The sequence below is a fragment of the Rosa rugosa genome, chromosome 1, assembly GCF_958449725.1.
Source record: "Rosa rugosa chromosome 1, drRosRugo1.1, whole genome shotgun sequence".
Lineage (NCBI taxonomy): Eukaryota > Viridiplantae > Streptophyta > Magnoliopsida > Rosales > Rosaceae > Rosa > Rosa rugosa.
This window is the reverse complement of record NC_084820.1, coordinates 49,163,640-49,180,386: the sequence shown is the minus strand read 5'-3', so window position 1 is coordinate 49,180,386 and position 16,747 is coordinate 49,163,640. Positions and strand designations below refer to the sequence as shown.

General features: G+C 36.9%; 2 protein-coding genes across 4 annotated transcripts; one reads left to right on the top strand and one right to left on the bottom strand.

Annotated features, from left to right (window-relative positions):
• The first annotated feature begins 4,859 nt into the window (after positions 1–4,859).
• LOC133725246 ((R,S)-reticuline 7-O-methyltransferase-like) lies at positions 4,860–6,225 on the top strand. The gene is made up of 2 exons (XM_062152418.1): positions 4,860–5,777; positions 5,870–6,225. The coding sequence occupies exons 1-2, from the start codon at positions 4,998–5,000 to the stop codon at positions 6,167–6,169; spliced, it is 1,080 nt and encodes a 359-aa protein (XP_062008402.1). The 5' UTR covers positions 4,860–4,997; the 3' UTR covers positions 6,170–6,225.
• A 2,966-nt stretch (positions 6,226–9,191) lies between these two features.
• On the bottom strand, positions 9,192–16,747 carry LOC133725245 (probable plastidic glucose transporter 3). Of its 3 annotated transcripts, none has more exons than XM_062152417.1 (15): positions 16,540–16,747; positions 15,885–16,026; positions 15,546–15,651; positions 15,371–15,438; positions 15,152–15,284; positions 14,369–14,468; positions 14,154–14,266; positions 13,919–14,012; positions 13,087–13,240; positions 12,852–12,995; positions 12,676–12,749; positions 11,888–11,976; positions 11,317–11,431; positions 9,956–10,140; positions 9,192–9,387 (listed from the first exon to the last, which is right to left on the bottom strand). In XM_062152417.1, exons 2-14 carry the CDS (start codon positions 15,970–15,972, stop codon positions 9,958–9,960), a joined length of 1,461 nt encoding a protein of 486 aa, XP_062008401.1. In that variant the 5' UTR covers positions 15,973–16,026; positions 16,540–16,747; the 3' UTR covers positions 9,192–9,387; positions 9,956–9,957. The 3 variants fall into 3 exon arrangements, with proteins under 3 accessions (XP_062008401.1, XP_062008399.1, XP_062008400.1); XM_062152415.1 differs by lacking the exon at positions 16,540–16,747 and adding an exon at positions 16,363–16,510; XM_062152416.1 differs by lacking the exon at positions 16,540–16,747 and adding an exon at positions 16,363–16,510 and having other exon boundaries at positions 9,192–9,239.

Here is a 16,747-nt window from a genome sequence, read left to right as displayed (position 1 = left end):
ATTCTGGTCCTTTGTGGTCGTGCTAGTAACGTATTACAAAACACCGCTGATCGAGTGATGACGTTTTTCACCCGCATATATCACGTGAATTCACTACTCAGGAGGCGGAGTTGACTTGAGTTTATGTTAATCCTTCACAAGTTCAGAGCCGCTACCCGGTTGGTATGCCGATGTTGCCTTACCAACATTGTTGGCACTTTGTCGGATTAGGAGTCTCCTTGGTTTTTGTGACCATTGTTCCAATCTCATGGTGTACCGGAGATTTAGTAACTCTATTAGGAAACTATGTTCGGGCCTGTTGGTCTGACGTTATAAGTGGGCCATTAGTGGCTCCTGATTGTATCATTCATACCACTTGTAACACTTCCATATGAATGAACCTATTTGATAAAAATAATAATAATAATAATAATAATAATAATAATTTTAAAAACAATAATAATTCACTTTGGCAGATAAGAAAGAAAGCAAGCAAAGCTGGCAAGATTCTAAGAGGTTGCCCATGTGAACCCTTTGCTGCCACCTCTTCTGTCCAAATTCAACTAGGACCACTTTTACGTGTCTCCTTGCAGAGACTACCCCTCACCACCACTATTCTTGGTCCAGGTCTTAAGTCTATGGCTAGGATATCACCATCCTACCTACCTTCAAAATCAAGGTTTTAAATATCGGTATCTTCATATTTATTGGTACTTTGAAAAAGGGAGATATCGGAAAATATCGGGGATAGAGGAGAAAATATATCGTTTTTGAAAAAAGTCAATTTATTAGAAATTTAGAATTACATATAAATACATATGAATGTCAACTTCATCTACATCCAAAAAGAGACTCTAGGCGGTTGAAAAGCTGCTCGCTGGTCTATGAAAATGCAATAATCAAATCAAGACATATGACCGATATAGTGCGAATTGTAGTGAGGAACATGATAGTTATAGATCTCTTTAGAGCTGCCGACTGTTTCCCCTATAAGGGGATAATAAGGATGAACCCAACTGGATGACTGATCATATACTTTCTCCATATTGATTATATCCATAAGCATCATAACCAAATTGATTGTTGCCTTCATGAGACTCATTTGAGATCCTACTGCGCTCTGTGCCTAAATTGATAGAGTCAAAACTTAAGGCAATTGAAGAAACATCAGATGGGGTACTTTGATCATCAGTCGCACCTCTAATCCTCCTCCCATATCGGGTCTTCTCTTGAGCACCATGACCAGCTGTTCTCACTCCGTGGTCTTCATCTTGGGTGGTATGATCAAAATTACCTTCACAAGTAAATTAGTTTAATCCTCCATCCACAGAAGATTGTCCATATTCATATCTTTCACCTCCACCACCTGTTCCGCTTCCACCCTCTCCACCATCATCAGAACTATGTGGAGTTGCTGTATCACCCCACACATCATCACTATCTGAATTATCTTCTGAGTTTTTAACAACTTCTTCAGATAAGACTCTCTCTACGTTGATTCCAGCATTAGTTGCAGTTTCTACAACTTGTGGAAGAGGTCTTCCAGCTTCATCATCGAGGTGTGCAGGAATAATCCAATCATGAAGTGGATCAATGCCATTATCAAGCGGCTCGCTTGCAATATGAAGTAGATATATATAGTTGTTTTCATTGACCACATTATTCTTTCCTCACACAGATTTGCATTTAGAGAATTACTTCTCACCCAAAATCGCCTTGAGGGTATTTTTCCTCACCTAGATTCGCCTTGAGGGGATTTTCTACTCACTCAGATTTGCCTTGGGGCGATCTCTCTTCACACAGATTTTCATTTAGAGAATTTCTGAGTTTTTATTTTTATTTTTATATATATCAAATTTTACAGATATTTCTTCACTTTATCAGGGATATATCGCAAATATCTAATATATCGGGGATATTTGACGAAGTCGGAGAAATTTTGCAGAAACGGTAGAAGATAAGATATTTACCCCCCAAGATATATCGGTCCGTCGAAAAAAGGAGATATCGGGGGATATATCGGAAATATCGCAGATATTTAAAACCTTGTTCAAAACCAGTGGCAAAAAAGCTTGCATTAGTGCTGAAGGGCTGGCCTGTATGAGAGTCCAGCTGCTAGCAATGCTTTGTTCCAGAACCAATATTGTTCCAGAACCAACACTCTGTCGGCAAGAATTAAAATATCTGTATCTACATATCTATTGGAACTTTGAAAAATGGAGATATCAGAAATATCGGGGATAAATGATAACAAATATCGTTTTTGGAATAGTCAATTTATTGGAATTACATAAACATATATATGAATGTCAACCTCATCTACAACAAAAAAGAGACTCTAGATGGTTGAAAAGCCGCTTGCTGATCTACGAAAATGCAATAATCATACCAAGACATATGACCCATATAGTGTGAATTTTGTAGTGATGAACATGATAGTTATATATCTCTTTAGAGCTGCCGACTGTTTCCCCTATAAATGGATAATAAGGATGAATCCAACTGGATGACTGATCATGTACTTCTCCATATTGATTATATCCATAAGCATCATAGCCAAATTGATTGTTGCCTTCATGAGATTCCTCACTTCTTCATGACGCATTGTTTGTACTCTGAACTCATCTTGTCATCCATATATGGTTCCTTCTGCAAAGTCACTTGGCCTCATTTGAATAATTGAACATTTATCTTCTTTCTATTATTCAACTACAGACTACAGTCACAGACTACGTACGTACACAGTACGAAATGATTCATCTAATTGCACAACCTTTTGAATTACTTCTCAACCAGATTTGCCTTAACGAAACGCCGGTCAGGTTGGAATTGCGGGTCCGGGTCCGGTCGATCAGGGTTTAGGAGAGAGAATAGAGATTTCTGACTTTCTATTTCCGAAAGGTTTCCAAAAATATAAATAATGAATTTCCCAAAACAGAAATTCCTATTTATAGCAATTTCCAAATTTAGTAGAAACTTCCGCTGACCGTAACTTTCTCATACGAACTCCGATTTTGACGTGCCGCATGTCCACGAACTCGTATCGACGCGCTCTACAACTTTTATGAAGGAAGTTTTTAGAGAAACTCAACGAATAAAAAGTCAACATTTTGAACCCTGAAAATAAAACGTTTCGAGTAATTATTCGTCCGAAATACTTCCGCCTCACCCACGAACCACAAAATTGTCCGACAACTACTAATTAAATTCCAGAAAAATCCTCAGAAAATAATAATGAATTTTCAGGGTATTACATGTGTGTTCGTCAAGTGTGGTGGGCTGTGAATCTGGTATAGGAGGCTTCACCGGCGACGGCGGTGTAGGCTAGTGTGATGGCTTTAATCAGCAACTGAAGGTAGATTGGTAGAGGCGCTTTGGGATGGTCTTCGGCGGGTTTGACGGTAGCAGAAGCTGGAGTGCCCCTGGGTTTGGTCTGGGCTTGATCTGGGTTAGGCCTCAATCATGTTGCGATGGGCCTTCTCAGTCTTGGACCTGGCCATGGTGCTCCAGGAGGATTAATTGTTGTATCTCCTTTTATTTTGTTTTTACTATTTTCTTTTAGCTTGTTTGTAGGTAGCTTTGGTGTTCTGTTTTAGATTAATTCTGGTCCTTTGTGGTCGTGCTAGTAACGTATTACAAAACACCGCTGATCGAGTGATGACGTTTTTCACCCGCATATATCACGTGAATTCACTACTCAGGAGGCGGAGTTGACTTGAGTTTATGTTAATCCTTCACAAGTTCAGAGCCGCTACCCGGTTGGTATGCCGATGTTGCCTTACCAACATTGTTGGCACTTTGTCGGATTAGGAGTCTCCTTGGTTTTTGTGACCATTGTTCCAATCTCATGGTGTACCGGAGATTTAGTAACTCTATTAGGAAACTATGTTCGGGCCTGTTGGTCTGACGTTATAAGTGGGCCATTAGTGGCTCCTGATTGTATCATTCATACCACTTGTAACACTTCCATATGAATGAACCTATTTGATAAAAAAAAAAATAATAATAATAATAATAATAATAATTTTAAAAACAATAATAATTCACTTTGGCAGATAAGAAAGAAAGCAAGCAAAGCTGGCAAGATTCTAAGAGGTTGCCCATGTGAACCCTTTGCTGCCACCTCTTCTGTCCAAATTCAACTAGGACCACTTTTACGTGTCTCCTTGCAGAGACTACCCCTCACCACCACTATTCTTGGTCCAAGTCTTAAGTCTATGGCTAGGATATCACCACCCTACCTACCTTCAAAATCAAGGTTTTAAATATCGGTATCTTCATACACACACACACACACATATATATATATATGTGTGTGTGTGTGTGTGTGTGTGTGTGTGTGTATATAGAGAGAGAGAGAGGCAGAAAAAATAAAAAATAAAAAGAGAGAAAAATAAAAAAAAAATAAAAAGTGAGGGGTATAATAGTCATTTTATGACCTGTTGTGTGAGAATTAGAAAGAATAAGGACTAAATTGTTTAATTTTAAAATTTTGGACTAAACTGTTTTTCATGCAAAAGTATGAGGAGTAACGAGTATTTAGTCCTTAAAAAGAAAAAAGAAAAAAAAATATATATATATATTGTATGTATGTGCTTATAAATTAAGCACAATCAAACACATTAAATCACAAATTCACAACTGTCCAAATGAATGTATGTATGTGCCTATTAATTAAGCACCACAGTTCGATTCCAACGATGATATATTTGTGGCATTTGATTTGCTTCAGGGCGAATGCAATCAGCCCAATTCTATTTACCTTAAGCCATTTTGTGGTGGGTCTCATCAGAGCTAAAGAGTCACCCGAAGAGCTATATGTAGCTCTCTCCCCTCCCTTAATGACATGGTCCCACCAAATTGATGGAGTCCAAAAATAGGTCAAGGAGGCTACAAGGCCCAATTTGGCCCTCCTACTGGAGATGGCCTTAGGTCACTGATTAGGTCAGGTCCCCAGCTCTCTCTTTACATAAATAGATGTTAGAACACTTGGTTCTAACGGAGATCGAAAACTTAAAATGGAAGCAGTTACAGAATTGGATGAAGCAACTCTAAGAGGCCAAGCAGATGTATGGAAGTACATGCTCGGCTTTGCAGATTCCATGGCTTTGAAATCTGTTGTGGAGCTCCGCATACCAGATATCATACACTCTCATGGTCATGCATTGACTTTGTCTGAAATAGCCTCATCCATCGATTTTGCATCACCCTCTCCAGACATCACATGCCTCTCTCGGATCATGCGGTTGCTGGTCCGCAGAAACATCTTCACCGCACATCATGGCGGTGGAGATTCCGGAGAAACCCTTTACGGGTTGACTCCTTCGTCTAGATGGCTCTTGTATGACTCGGAGCTCACTCTCGCTCCGATGGTTCTCTCGGAGACAAATCCTATTCTAATGGCTCCAATGCACTATTTCAGCCAATGCGTCGAGCAAGGTGCCACATGTGCCTTTGAGAAAGCGCATGGGCGCGACATTGTGCAATTCTTCTCCGAAAACCTTGAGATCAACCGATTGTTCAACGATGCCATGGCGTGTACCTCTAAGATTATAATGAAAGTGATACTTGCCAAATATAAGGGTGGGTTTGATGACGTGGCAAAACTGGTGGATGTTGGTGGTGGGACAGGAACCGCGGTGGCGGAGATTGTGAAGGCGTATCCCAGCATTAAGGGGATCAACTTTGATCTACCATATGTGGTTGCAACAGCGCCGGCGTACCATGGCGTGTCACATGTCGGAGGTGACATGTTTGATGAGGGCAATATTCCAAATGCTGATGCAATTTTCATGAAGGTAATTTAAAAGTCGAATGAAGTATGAAAATGGTTGGAACTAGTATTTGTTTATTACACTAACATTATGTTACTCTTGGATTAAAATTACAGTGGGTTTTGCACGACTGGAGCGACAGCGATTGCATCAAGATATTGAAGAACTGTCGGAAGGCAATACCGGAGAGAAGTGGCAAGGTGATTATAGTGGACGTTGTTCTGGAGCCAAATGGTGATGGCATGTTCGACGACACAGGCGTAGTTTTTGATCTGCTAATGATTGCTCATACCACAGGTGGAAAGGAGAGGAGCGAGAGTGAATGGAAGAAAATGTTGGAACAAGCAGGCTTCCCTCGCTACAAAATCATCAAAATTCCAACTTTACCGTCCATTATCGAGGCCTACCCTGTGTGAAAAATTAAATCTTACCATAGAAGCTAGCTGAATTAATAAGATGTGTGGTTATATTACAGTGTTTGCCCGAGATCAATTAGACAATTAAGTAATTGATCATAAAATGGTCGCAAGTACTCGTGCAATCATAACCTAAAAGCCAAGTTGAAAAAACTTTTCTTTGCAACAATATTATATAATAATAGAATTGCAAAGAAAACTAAAACATTATTTCAGAAACTATATTCCACAGGCATCAATCGTAAGTTTTTGAATAATCTAGTACTGCATAATATCAAATAACTAAAAGATTCCTATCCAAAAAGCTATGGACTTATTGCACCCCGATAATGTTTATGAAGAAAAGAAATTAATTAAGTTTTGGCCAAAGTTTTATTTCACCCTGAGTTGTGACATTTTATCTCTATCTTCCTCACATTAAACCCGAATTAAGGTAGGCATCAATATTTATTGAAGAGACTGAGTGATTAAAATTGGAGACTCATATATTGTTTAGGAGGTTTTTTTTTATATAATTTTTTTTAAAGGGATTTGGAATCCAGCCAAGTTGGAAGCCTCAGTCCCCTCAGTCCCACACTTGACTTATTATAATAGAATGATTAAAATGCGTCGAGTGAGACATAATATCTTGACCTCGAGCATCTGTACAAAAATATTCATAGAGTACATCCCGAATAATAACAGGAAACTCATCTAACGAAACATCAGACAATAAATTAAAGCTAGCAAGGTGCGCCAATCTATTAGCCGCACCATTTGCTTCACGGAATATGTGTCTAACCTGAAAAGGATGAAAAGATGTCAAATATGACTTACAATTATCCATAATGCACCCAATATCAGAAAATGTTTTGCTGCAAAGCCGCAACAATTAGGGAGCAATTCACTCTCCAACTCAAGAGCAGTCATGTTCTGATGGATAGCCAACAACAAACCTGACCGACATGCCTCCGCCTCCATATGTAAAGTGGAAGAAGCATGCGGTAAATAGTGTGCAAAATTTGCCAAACAGACACCATGTTCATCACGTATTACTACCCTCACACCACCATTACCATGGTCAGCCTTATAACTGCCATCAATATTCACCTTCAGTCTCCCACTAGGGGGGTTCTCCCATTTCGTCTTTTCCCTCCTTGCTTTAGTACCTCCAACGATATGTACTGATTGGTATTCCTCAAGGAGCTTAACTATCCATTGAGTTGCATTAGATGCACAAAAGAAACTGCCCTTCCATAGTACATTATTACGCTCAGACCAGATAACCCAAAGAGCCATGAAAAAGACGCATCTTTGGCTACAATTGAGTATGTCAATCACATTCAGTGCCCAATCAACCACATTAGCACCAGCCACCTTCTTAGAGCATCTTTAGCAGACTCTTTATTTTTGCTCCTTAGCTATTTTGGAGAGCATGTTTAGCTTTTTATATATTTTAGCTGCTGCACTAGACTCTTAAGTGGCTCTCTATTATCACTTTTAGCTATCTCGCTCCTAAATATAGAGAGCGAGATGAGGCTCTCTATAATTTAAAACATTCCTATTGAGTTATTTTATATAACATATAAATATATTTAAACTATTTAATCTTCATTTAAAAAATAATATAAATTCAAAACTAGCTAGAATAGAGAGCACTGATGCAGACGTATTTCTAAAATGGCTAGCCAAAATGACTTTTTAGCTACTTTAGCTAAAATTTAACTCAAAAATAGCTAGCATTGCTAAAGATGCTCTTAGCTTTTAATCCCAGAGCAGTGAGCAGCCAAAAATAGGACGTGACATCACAATCTATAAACAAATGGAGAACATCTTCAATTGATTGATTGCAAAAAACACAATGATCATCAGGGAGACTAACCTTGTGGGAAAGAGCAGCTCTTGTTGGTAATATGCCTTTTAAATTAAGGACTGAAAAATCGATAATATCCTCGAAATTTCAGCGATATTTCTCTTTTTTTAGGGTCTCGATATATCTTTGACTTACCAAGAGAATATTGAGAGAAATTTTTGAAATTTCCGGAAATATTTGAAATTTTTGCTATATTTTCGGAAATATTCAAAATTTTCGCTAAATTCCGAGATTATCGCCACCTCTCGTGATATGTGGCTCGTGAAAACTAGCACTTGTCCTTATCCAATCCGACTGTACGGATAACATCTAAAGAGAAAAACTTTAAAAATTTATAGGGTCATGTATTGCTCTTTTATGTCTTTTCCCTCCATGCTTATAAATCTTCTAACCAGTAAACATTTGGCTCTATTAAAAAAAAAAAAAAAACTTTTCTATGTATTCCAATGGACCATTTTCTACTTCTTTTCTGTTTATTTGAAGACCGATTTTTTTTAACATATTTATTTAATTGTAAGATATTATTATAATTAATAATTAACTCTCCTAATCTCCTATTTAAATCATTTTTGAGAATTCTCATGTAGAATTTCATATCTTTGTCATGTCAGTGTATCTTTGTTTTTTCTTTTCTTTTTGAAGAATATCATGTCGATATATTAATACTCAGGCCAGAAAAGACAATTGCATATCCTCTCTTTACCATCTATGAGTAGATAAAGAGTTTGTGGTACCTTTCAAAAAAAAAAAAAAAAAAGTGTGGTATTATTCAAAAAAAAAAAAAAAAGAGTTTGTGGTAAACCCTAAGTTCAGTATTTTAATAAGGTTTCTGCTTACGTGTTGTTTTCTTGTTGTATCAAAAAAGAGTAAGACATCGTGTGTATCTTTTGGCTCTAAACATATTGCTGTCTTCCCTAAAAAAGAGTAATTCAGACCAAATAATAACTTTCACGAAACAATTCTAAACCAGTTTATGAATTTCGAACATATTATTCCGAGAATCAGGTGCTTGTATTACATTAGTTGTTTCATTAGTCTATGACATCAATGTGCTCACAATACAAATTCTCTAAGAATATACATAGGCCTTCCGGGGTGAGCACTTGACAACTAGTGTCCAAATTCCCCAGCTGCAGCATGATGATAACTTTGAGTCCGAATTGGGGAGGGTATACCAGATTTGAGAATCTCCATACTACCTTATTGTGCATTATATCCCTGCAATTGAACATCCTCATCCATGAATTCAGACAAGCAAAAGAGCAACAGCTTATATAGGAACACCAATAACTAGTGGGCTTGGATTCCATCAATACAAAAGGACTTCAGCTTTGTGTAAACAAGTAATCTAATTTTGTTGAAGAACCTACAGAGACAAAGCAAACAATAAAGGGTCTTTAATTAGTTTTTCACTCATACATCAAATGAAACATACTAAAGTTACTGGACTTCAGGTTACATACTGTACCCAAAAAGTCGCACAGTATGCACACACATCATACAGACATACACTTTCGTATGCTTAAAAGTTAAAATACAGATCAGAGGGGGGTTGAATCTCATCGTGCAAGTTGGTTTTGAATTTTGGACTTCCACTTCTCAAGGCACTCATTCTATGCTCGCACTCTATAACCCCAGATTCAAGAGTTGCTTCCAAATGGAACCCTATTTAGGATAATTTCTAAAGAATGTTAGAGTATCCAATATTGGGGCCATACTTTGCTCACCTGTATTCAGTTTAACCCAGTCCATTTCCAAGTATGCTTATTCAGTATAAAAGCCTACCTTTCAAGTTATAACTTAGCAGTATGTATATACAAAGCGAAAGCTAAATCAAACTCATTTTTGATACTAAAGCTAAATCAAAACTGTTTTCTCCACTAAATCTTTCCAAAACTAACAAGATTGGTGTAAAGAAATATGGAAATTAATACCTTTACTGTGGTGGAATAAGTGCAATTTCAATTTCTTGGAGTGACTTTCCTTTTGTTTCCACTACATTTCTCTTCACAAATATCACAGCCAATACACAAAAAATACCAAAGATTGTATACAGAAGTTGTGGCCCGATTTTCTCCAGCAAGGGCAAAAAGAATAGACCAACAAAGAAGTTTACCACCTGTTGCAGACAGCCATATCAGTGAGATGACATTACATTATATAAATGTGGAGAATAGGAGTACGAGGTCTCGTCTTCTACTATCTTATTATGTTGGGGATGCTGAAATAAAAATGGAGATGATGTAAAAGCCTCAAGTCTGCACTCTATGCCAAGCTTCTTTTAACTTCTTTATGTTTTTCATAGGAATAGCAAGTATGATATTCTTAGGAGTGATTATGAGGCTCCAAAAAAGGATTCTCACAAAAAATTAAAAAAAGTAGCCACCACCCACCAAAGTATATCTTAACTTAGGTCCATTTGATTGGAACGATTTCAAAACAAGGGGATAAAGAAGGAATTATGTCAAATACATAACTTCTTGCGAATTAATACATCACGTTGAATTCAAATGAATCCTTGCATATAGTAACTTTAAATCAATGTGAAAAGCATTAGTTATGTCACATGCATTGTATCTGATGTCTTTTTCAACAAACTCAGCCTTCTCACATGCAAACACTTGTTTAATTATCCAAATGAAAACTTAGATTTGTGACGAGTGTGTTATATCTGCTTCAGTCACATTAAGGAAATAAAATTGCAGCAAGCCATAATGAAATCAGCATTCATTACTTTAAAAAATTTCAGTATTGACATTTTCCTATTTAAATTACCTGAGCGACGTTGGCATTAAGAAAATAAAAAGTATCACTACAATAGCTAGTCTCTGATTCCTTATTAATAACAGTGTCTTGATTCTTTAAGTTTAAAAGTTCAAAAGTTTTTGACTAAAAACTTGAGCCAAGTGATTTAATTAAGATTTAAGAACAAGATAAGAGAAGTCTTATTGCTGGAATACTAGAGAAACCGTTGATGAAATTGCATACTCAAATAGATCAAAAGAAACAATCTTTTAGATAATTATATTCAGTATACAAAGTGTGGGTTATCAAAATTAGTTTTAGATGAAGTGGTGTGGACTGGGGATGAGTTGTATAGGCTAAACATGTAAGCTTTCTATTTTTTTGCATATAATTTCTTGACCAAGTGTTAATACCACTTTTATAGATTGAAAGTGATCATCAAATAGCAAAGTTTGCATGTGAGCAAAGCGGTTTTATCTTAGCTCTCACAATGAAAAAGAAATAAGAGGTGCAACAAGCCAGATCTTGAAGAAATAAAGAAGACAATTACCCAATGCACAGCCATGCAAACTGCCATGGCCTTCGCTCTAATACGGCTGGGAAGAATTTCTGATAGTAGGAGACTAGGCACTGGACCAGCTCCAAGAGAAAACATCAAAACAAACCTGCATTATCCGTTACATAATTTTTGTGTAAATGTCATGATATTCTAAATTATGTGTAAATGTCATGATATTTACACATCAAAAGCTTGTTGTATAACTTAAGTGATGCAATGAGGATTTGTATATGCGCATTTATCTCAGAACTTACGCTATATGCTATATGCTATATCATATCTCATGACTTCATAGCTATGGTTGATAATATCATATCTTGTCACGCAAGAATAAGACTCAAATGACTGACTTACTGACATGTATTCATATATATGCTTTTATAATCCTAGAATCTGAAATACTAATTTCAAATAGATCTCAGCCATTGAATGAGCTCCCACAACCAACATTATTTCAGATTAAAGATAAAAATAGCATCCTTATGTTATTAAGTTTTTATATGCAGTATATATTTTTTTCTGTGTTCTTTACAAAAAGGGTTGAAGAAGATTCAGTACTCACAGCAGCATGCCACCAACAGATAGACTCAGTGCTCCAGATCCTGAAGTATAAGAACTTGCTCCACTTACTTGAAGACTCATTGACACTGCCTAAACCAAGACATGAATAAAAATGGTCAGATAGTATATCAGTTTTAGTCTTTTTAATACAAGGAAAAAGAAGGAACCTCAGCAAAAGCAAATGCAATATTGGCAGATTCCACAAAACAGACATAACTTACCCTGATGGACCCCACTTTGAAACACATATTTAGGACTATCTTTACATCTTTATCACTGTTTACTTTTTAATTACCAGATACAACATACGGCAATACTGTAATTTCAGTATTTTCTCTTTATATGCATATCAGTTCATGCATAAGTATATAACTAAACTCAAGCCAATCAATAGATAATAACTAAACACTACCATGAATTGCCAAACTGGAGTTTTTTTTGAGGGGCCAATTCAAAACATCAAGCAAGTAAGCAAAATCTCTAACTCTTGACTTCTTTTCATTAATAATTTTTTTTTTTCAATAAACAAATATATGTTGACCTATTAGAGTTTACTTTTGGACATACCAAAAAGTAATGTCATCTATTGAAATAAAATTCAATGATTTGATCAAGATCTACTCAGAAAAGTCCCATTCTACTCAGAAAAGTCCCACGGTGGACAATATCAAGTGACCTTCACACAGTGCCTTTGCCTATTGTCCAGTTAAAAAATACAAAGTGGGTTTGATACCAATATCTCAACTCAAAGTCTGCATACCATATTCAAGGTACTTTTTAGGAGCTTACCATGCCAGTAAAACTTCCAAGAAGAAGCACCCTTCTTCCAAGCTTATCCATCAATATCATTGCAACAATTGACCCTAGATTAGTATAAACAAATCAACCAAAAGAGAAAATGAACATAAATAATTTATAAACAAACATAGGCATAATCTTAAAAACAATAGTAAACCCAACCATACCTGATAGATTTGCAACTCCGACACATACATTTGCAATATCTGAAGGCACACCGAAGCTTTTAAAGACCGTTGAGGAGAAATAGAATACAGCATTTATGCCTGACAGCTGTTGTAAAGCAAAAATGGTAGACCCAATGAAAACCACTGCAAAATTTGGAGGTAATAAGGTAATTACAGAGAAAGAAGCATAGAAATGTCATATCTTAACTCATGTACAACTGAATAGAGATCATACTTTTGAAATGGCGGCCATACAGTAGCTCTGAGAACTTTACTGTATCCAATTCATCCCCTCTTTCAGACTTTGACAATTCTGCCATTGCAAATTTAACATGTGCTCCTCCTAAAAGTTTCTCAAATTCAGCTTCAGCTTCAATGGCTCTTCCTCTCTGAATGAAGTAAAAAAAAAACTGTTAGCAACTTAGCATCAATGATAATCAATAGCCTTCCATGGGGTCAACAGTAAGATGAAACACGTACATTATCTAATTTCTGTACGGTATCAGAAGGGGGAAAAAAAGAGGAGGGGATGGTGTAAATTATGAGAGTTATTATGATCCTTGTATAGTTCATCTATTATCCATGTACATATGATTCACAATAAAACAAAAGCAGAGTGGAGATCCAAAGAGATCTAAGGACATTGCACCAGCAAACAATTCTAAGCACTAACATTCAAATCCTCCAAATAAAAATAAGAATGATCTTTCATCTACTGGAAACAACAAAGAACAAGAAGGAAAAAGAAAAGTAACAGAAAATATTTCAGATCCTCCTTTGAGCAATCATATCACCGCCGACCTAAGTACTAAAATAAAAACTGGACTAGGAGATGACATACATTATAGGCAAGTCCATTATACTACACAATGGTCCATTCATACCACTAACATTCATTATATATTAACTTCTTTGGCAGGGCAAATTAACAATTTTTCAACTTCGTATTTACATATCAAGATCCCAGTTCACCTCATCCAATTGAAGACCAACAGATAGGAAATTAATATTGAATCCAAACACATGACACTAATTTGACCGACTTTAAAGGTCTGCAAGTAGATAACCTTGAAAAGCCAGTGAGGACTCTCTGCACAGAACTCCATGCAAATAGCAAGCACTGCAGCAGGAACAGTAGATACCCAAAAACAAACCCGCCACCTAAACATTGACAATGTTAATACAAAAAATAGTCTTTTAGACAACCATCAGAAAATAAGAAAGATGCTTAACGTAAGAAAGACTTGGAACATTAAAAACCAAATTTTCTAGATTATCATCACCCCATAAATTTTATCTTACCAGCCCACTATATCCTTGGAAGGAAGTCCAATGAATAGAGCCCCCATCAATCCAAGACATGTAGCAATTTGTGTGACGCTACCAAATGTACCCCTTACAAAAGCTGGTGAAATCTGCTTGTGCGGGAAAATTATACTTAAATATGTAAGGATAGCGCTAGAGACTATGCTGTGTCAACAAAAAGTTGCAGAGAAAACATTAAGATAATCTTATACCTCTGACACATAGAGAGCAGCAACAGGAGGACCAATGCCCATCCCAGTTCCAACAAATATCCGCCCTAGAATCATGCCCCATAGGCTGCGAGTCGTTGCACTGCAAAGTCACATAAATTGTTTAGTAAAGCTCATGTAGTTAGCCATATGACTGTGGCATGCACCTTTTCTCGGATTGTAATGAATGTGCAAGAACTTTTATTTTTTCTGTAAGCAAACACTTCTATTTATTTGGAAACGTTCAAGAGAGAGAGCTATATGGAGGAAATACATGAAAGCCTTGGACCATAAACTCATAATTTTGTTCCTAGTAATTTCTTTAGATTGGTTTTTAATAAACTGCACTCATATTTTCTATTCAAAAAAATCTTGGTGATTAATTTAGATTAATGTGCACATAAACCGCCATGATTTCCTCCTGCTGGTTTTAAGTAATCATGCTGGTCATAAGAATATCTGAAGCAGGGAATATATGGTTTTGTTTAGCTAGAAGATTTTGAGTGAAAGGCATGAAAAAGCTGCTCATAAGCAGTTCATGATTTCAATCTTACAATTAAGTTCGACAGTTAGGGTGGACATAAACCGTAATGGTTTCATTCTGGCAGTCATCTACTTTCCTCCTACCTAGCAATAATCGACAACAGCAATATGACACTTCATTCTTTCCTTAGTTTTGTTTTATTGCCTTGATATTAATCCATCTAGTGTCTTCATAATTCCATTTTTATTTGAAAGAAGGAGTTATGCATACGTGATACTGTCATAGATTCAAAATGAAGGTACCTCATCGATGCACCGATTATCATCGGAAGCGCACACAGTTGGAATGCCCTTCGATGCCCAACTCCATCTAGAATCCAGCCACTAAATAGAGATCCAACAAAAGCAGCCCCTAAACACGTACTGACTACTAAACCTGTATTGACATAAGAAAAACATGAGATTAGATTATGACATGCATTTAGCTAAGAAAAAGATTGGAAATCCAATAACAATAAGTACCCTTAGCGAAGGGATTCCCACTAAAGCCAAGGTCAAGAGAAATGCTATCTAGTGTTTCATTAACCACTCTGCATTAGCAAAAACAAGAGAAAGAAAGTATCATTAAAGTTAGGATAACATTTAAAAATGAAAAACAGAAAAATATTTGTAAGTTTGAGGAATAAGACGCTGTTACCCGAGATGGTAGCCAAATAAGAATGAAGAAAGAGCCGCTACAAGCATATGGGGAAAAGAACGTCTCCATGAAGGGTTTCCAAGATCTTTGCCACTCAATAGTTGTTCTAAAACCCATACAAGGAATCAGCTACAACAAAATTTATGATCACCTGTGCTACTTTTAGACCACATTATTTAACGACTTGAACCCCCTTCTGAACGAAACTTGTAAAGAATTATATTCGAACAATGTACGACTTGTAAATCCCAACCTAGCAGAAAATGCTAGAGCAATAGTCCAGACATAGCAAAAGTAGAACGCTGAAAAAATTGGTGAAAGAGCAATGGAGAAGCGCACCTGAGTCTTCTTCTCTATCATAAGCCTCAGCATCCCTCGACGTGACACGCTTGTACGCCGAGTAGGCATCAACATGACGACCCCGCATAGCAAACTTATAGAAACCTTGTCCAAAACTGGACGCAGAGAACTTTCCAGCAGACTGCAAACACCAGACAAAAACACTAACCAATTAATTCCTAACCGATTCGACCATCATTAACTTGCAACTTGTTTATTCATATCCTAGTCCATTCCCAAGTTGTTCTCCATTATTTTTCAACTCTGAACCAATCTGGAAACTACACTGCTGAATTGAATGACAAAAATGCTATCACAATAGATCCCGTAATTGCATTATGATTCAGATGCAGAGGCAATACATTTTACAGCAAAATAATTAACAAAAAAAAAAGGTGAGAAAACCAGATCAGAATCCATGAAATAGAAACTGAGGTTCAGCTTCAGATGCAAAAACGCAGCCGTTTTCTCAACTCACCATTGTCTTCAAATCAGAGAGAAAAGAAAAGAAATCTTTGAGGTTTAGAGTGCAGAGGAATTAAAGAAGAATTGTTTGCGATTCCGCTGGGGCTAAGGAATCCAGCTTCATACTACAAAGCACACATGTACATACATACCCCTGTGGAAAATGCGAGAGAAAGAGAAAGAAGAGTACCTGTGGAAAATGCGGAGGCGGAAAACGATCTGATGATGGCGACAGAGAGAGAAAAAAGAGAGAGATTGAAGACGATGGCGGAGAAGAGAAGATTGCTAAAATGCGCCGTGAGTGGAGGCTAGTGTCAGCTGTGCCTGTGAGGACTGAAGACGAGGAAATCTAAGCGAGCATTTCGAAACCGTTCCTGTTTCTTAGGAAACACAGAGGG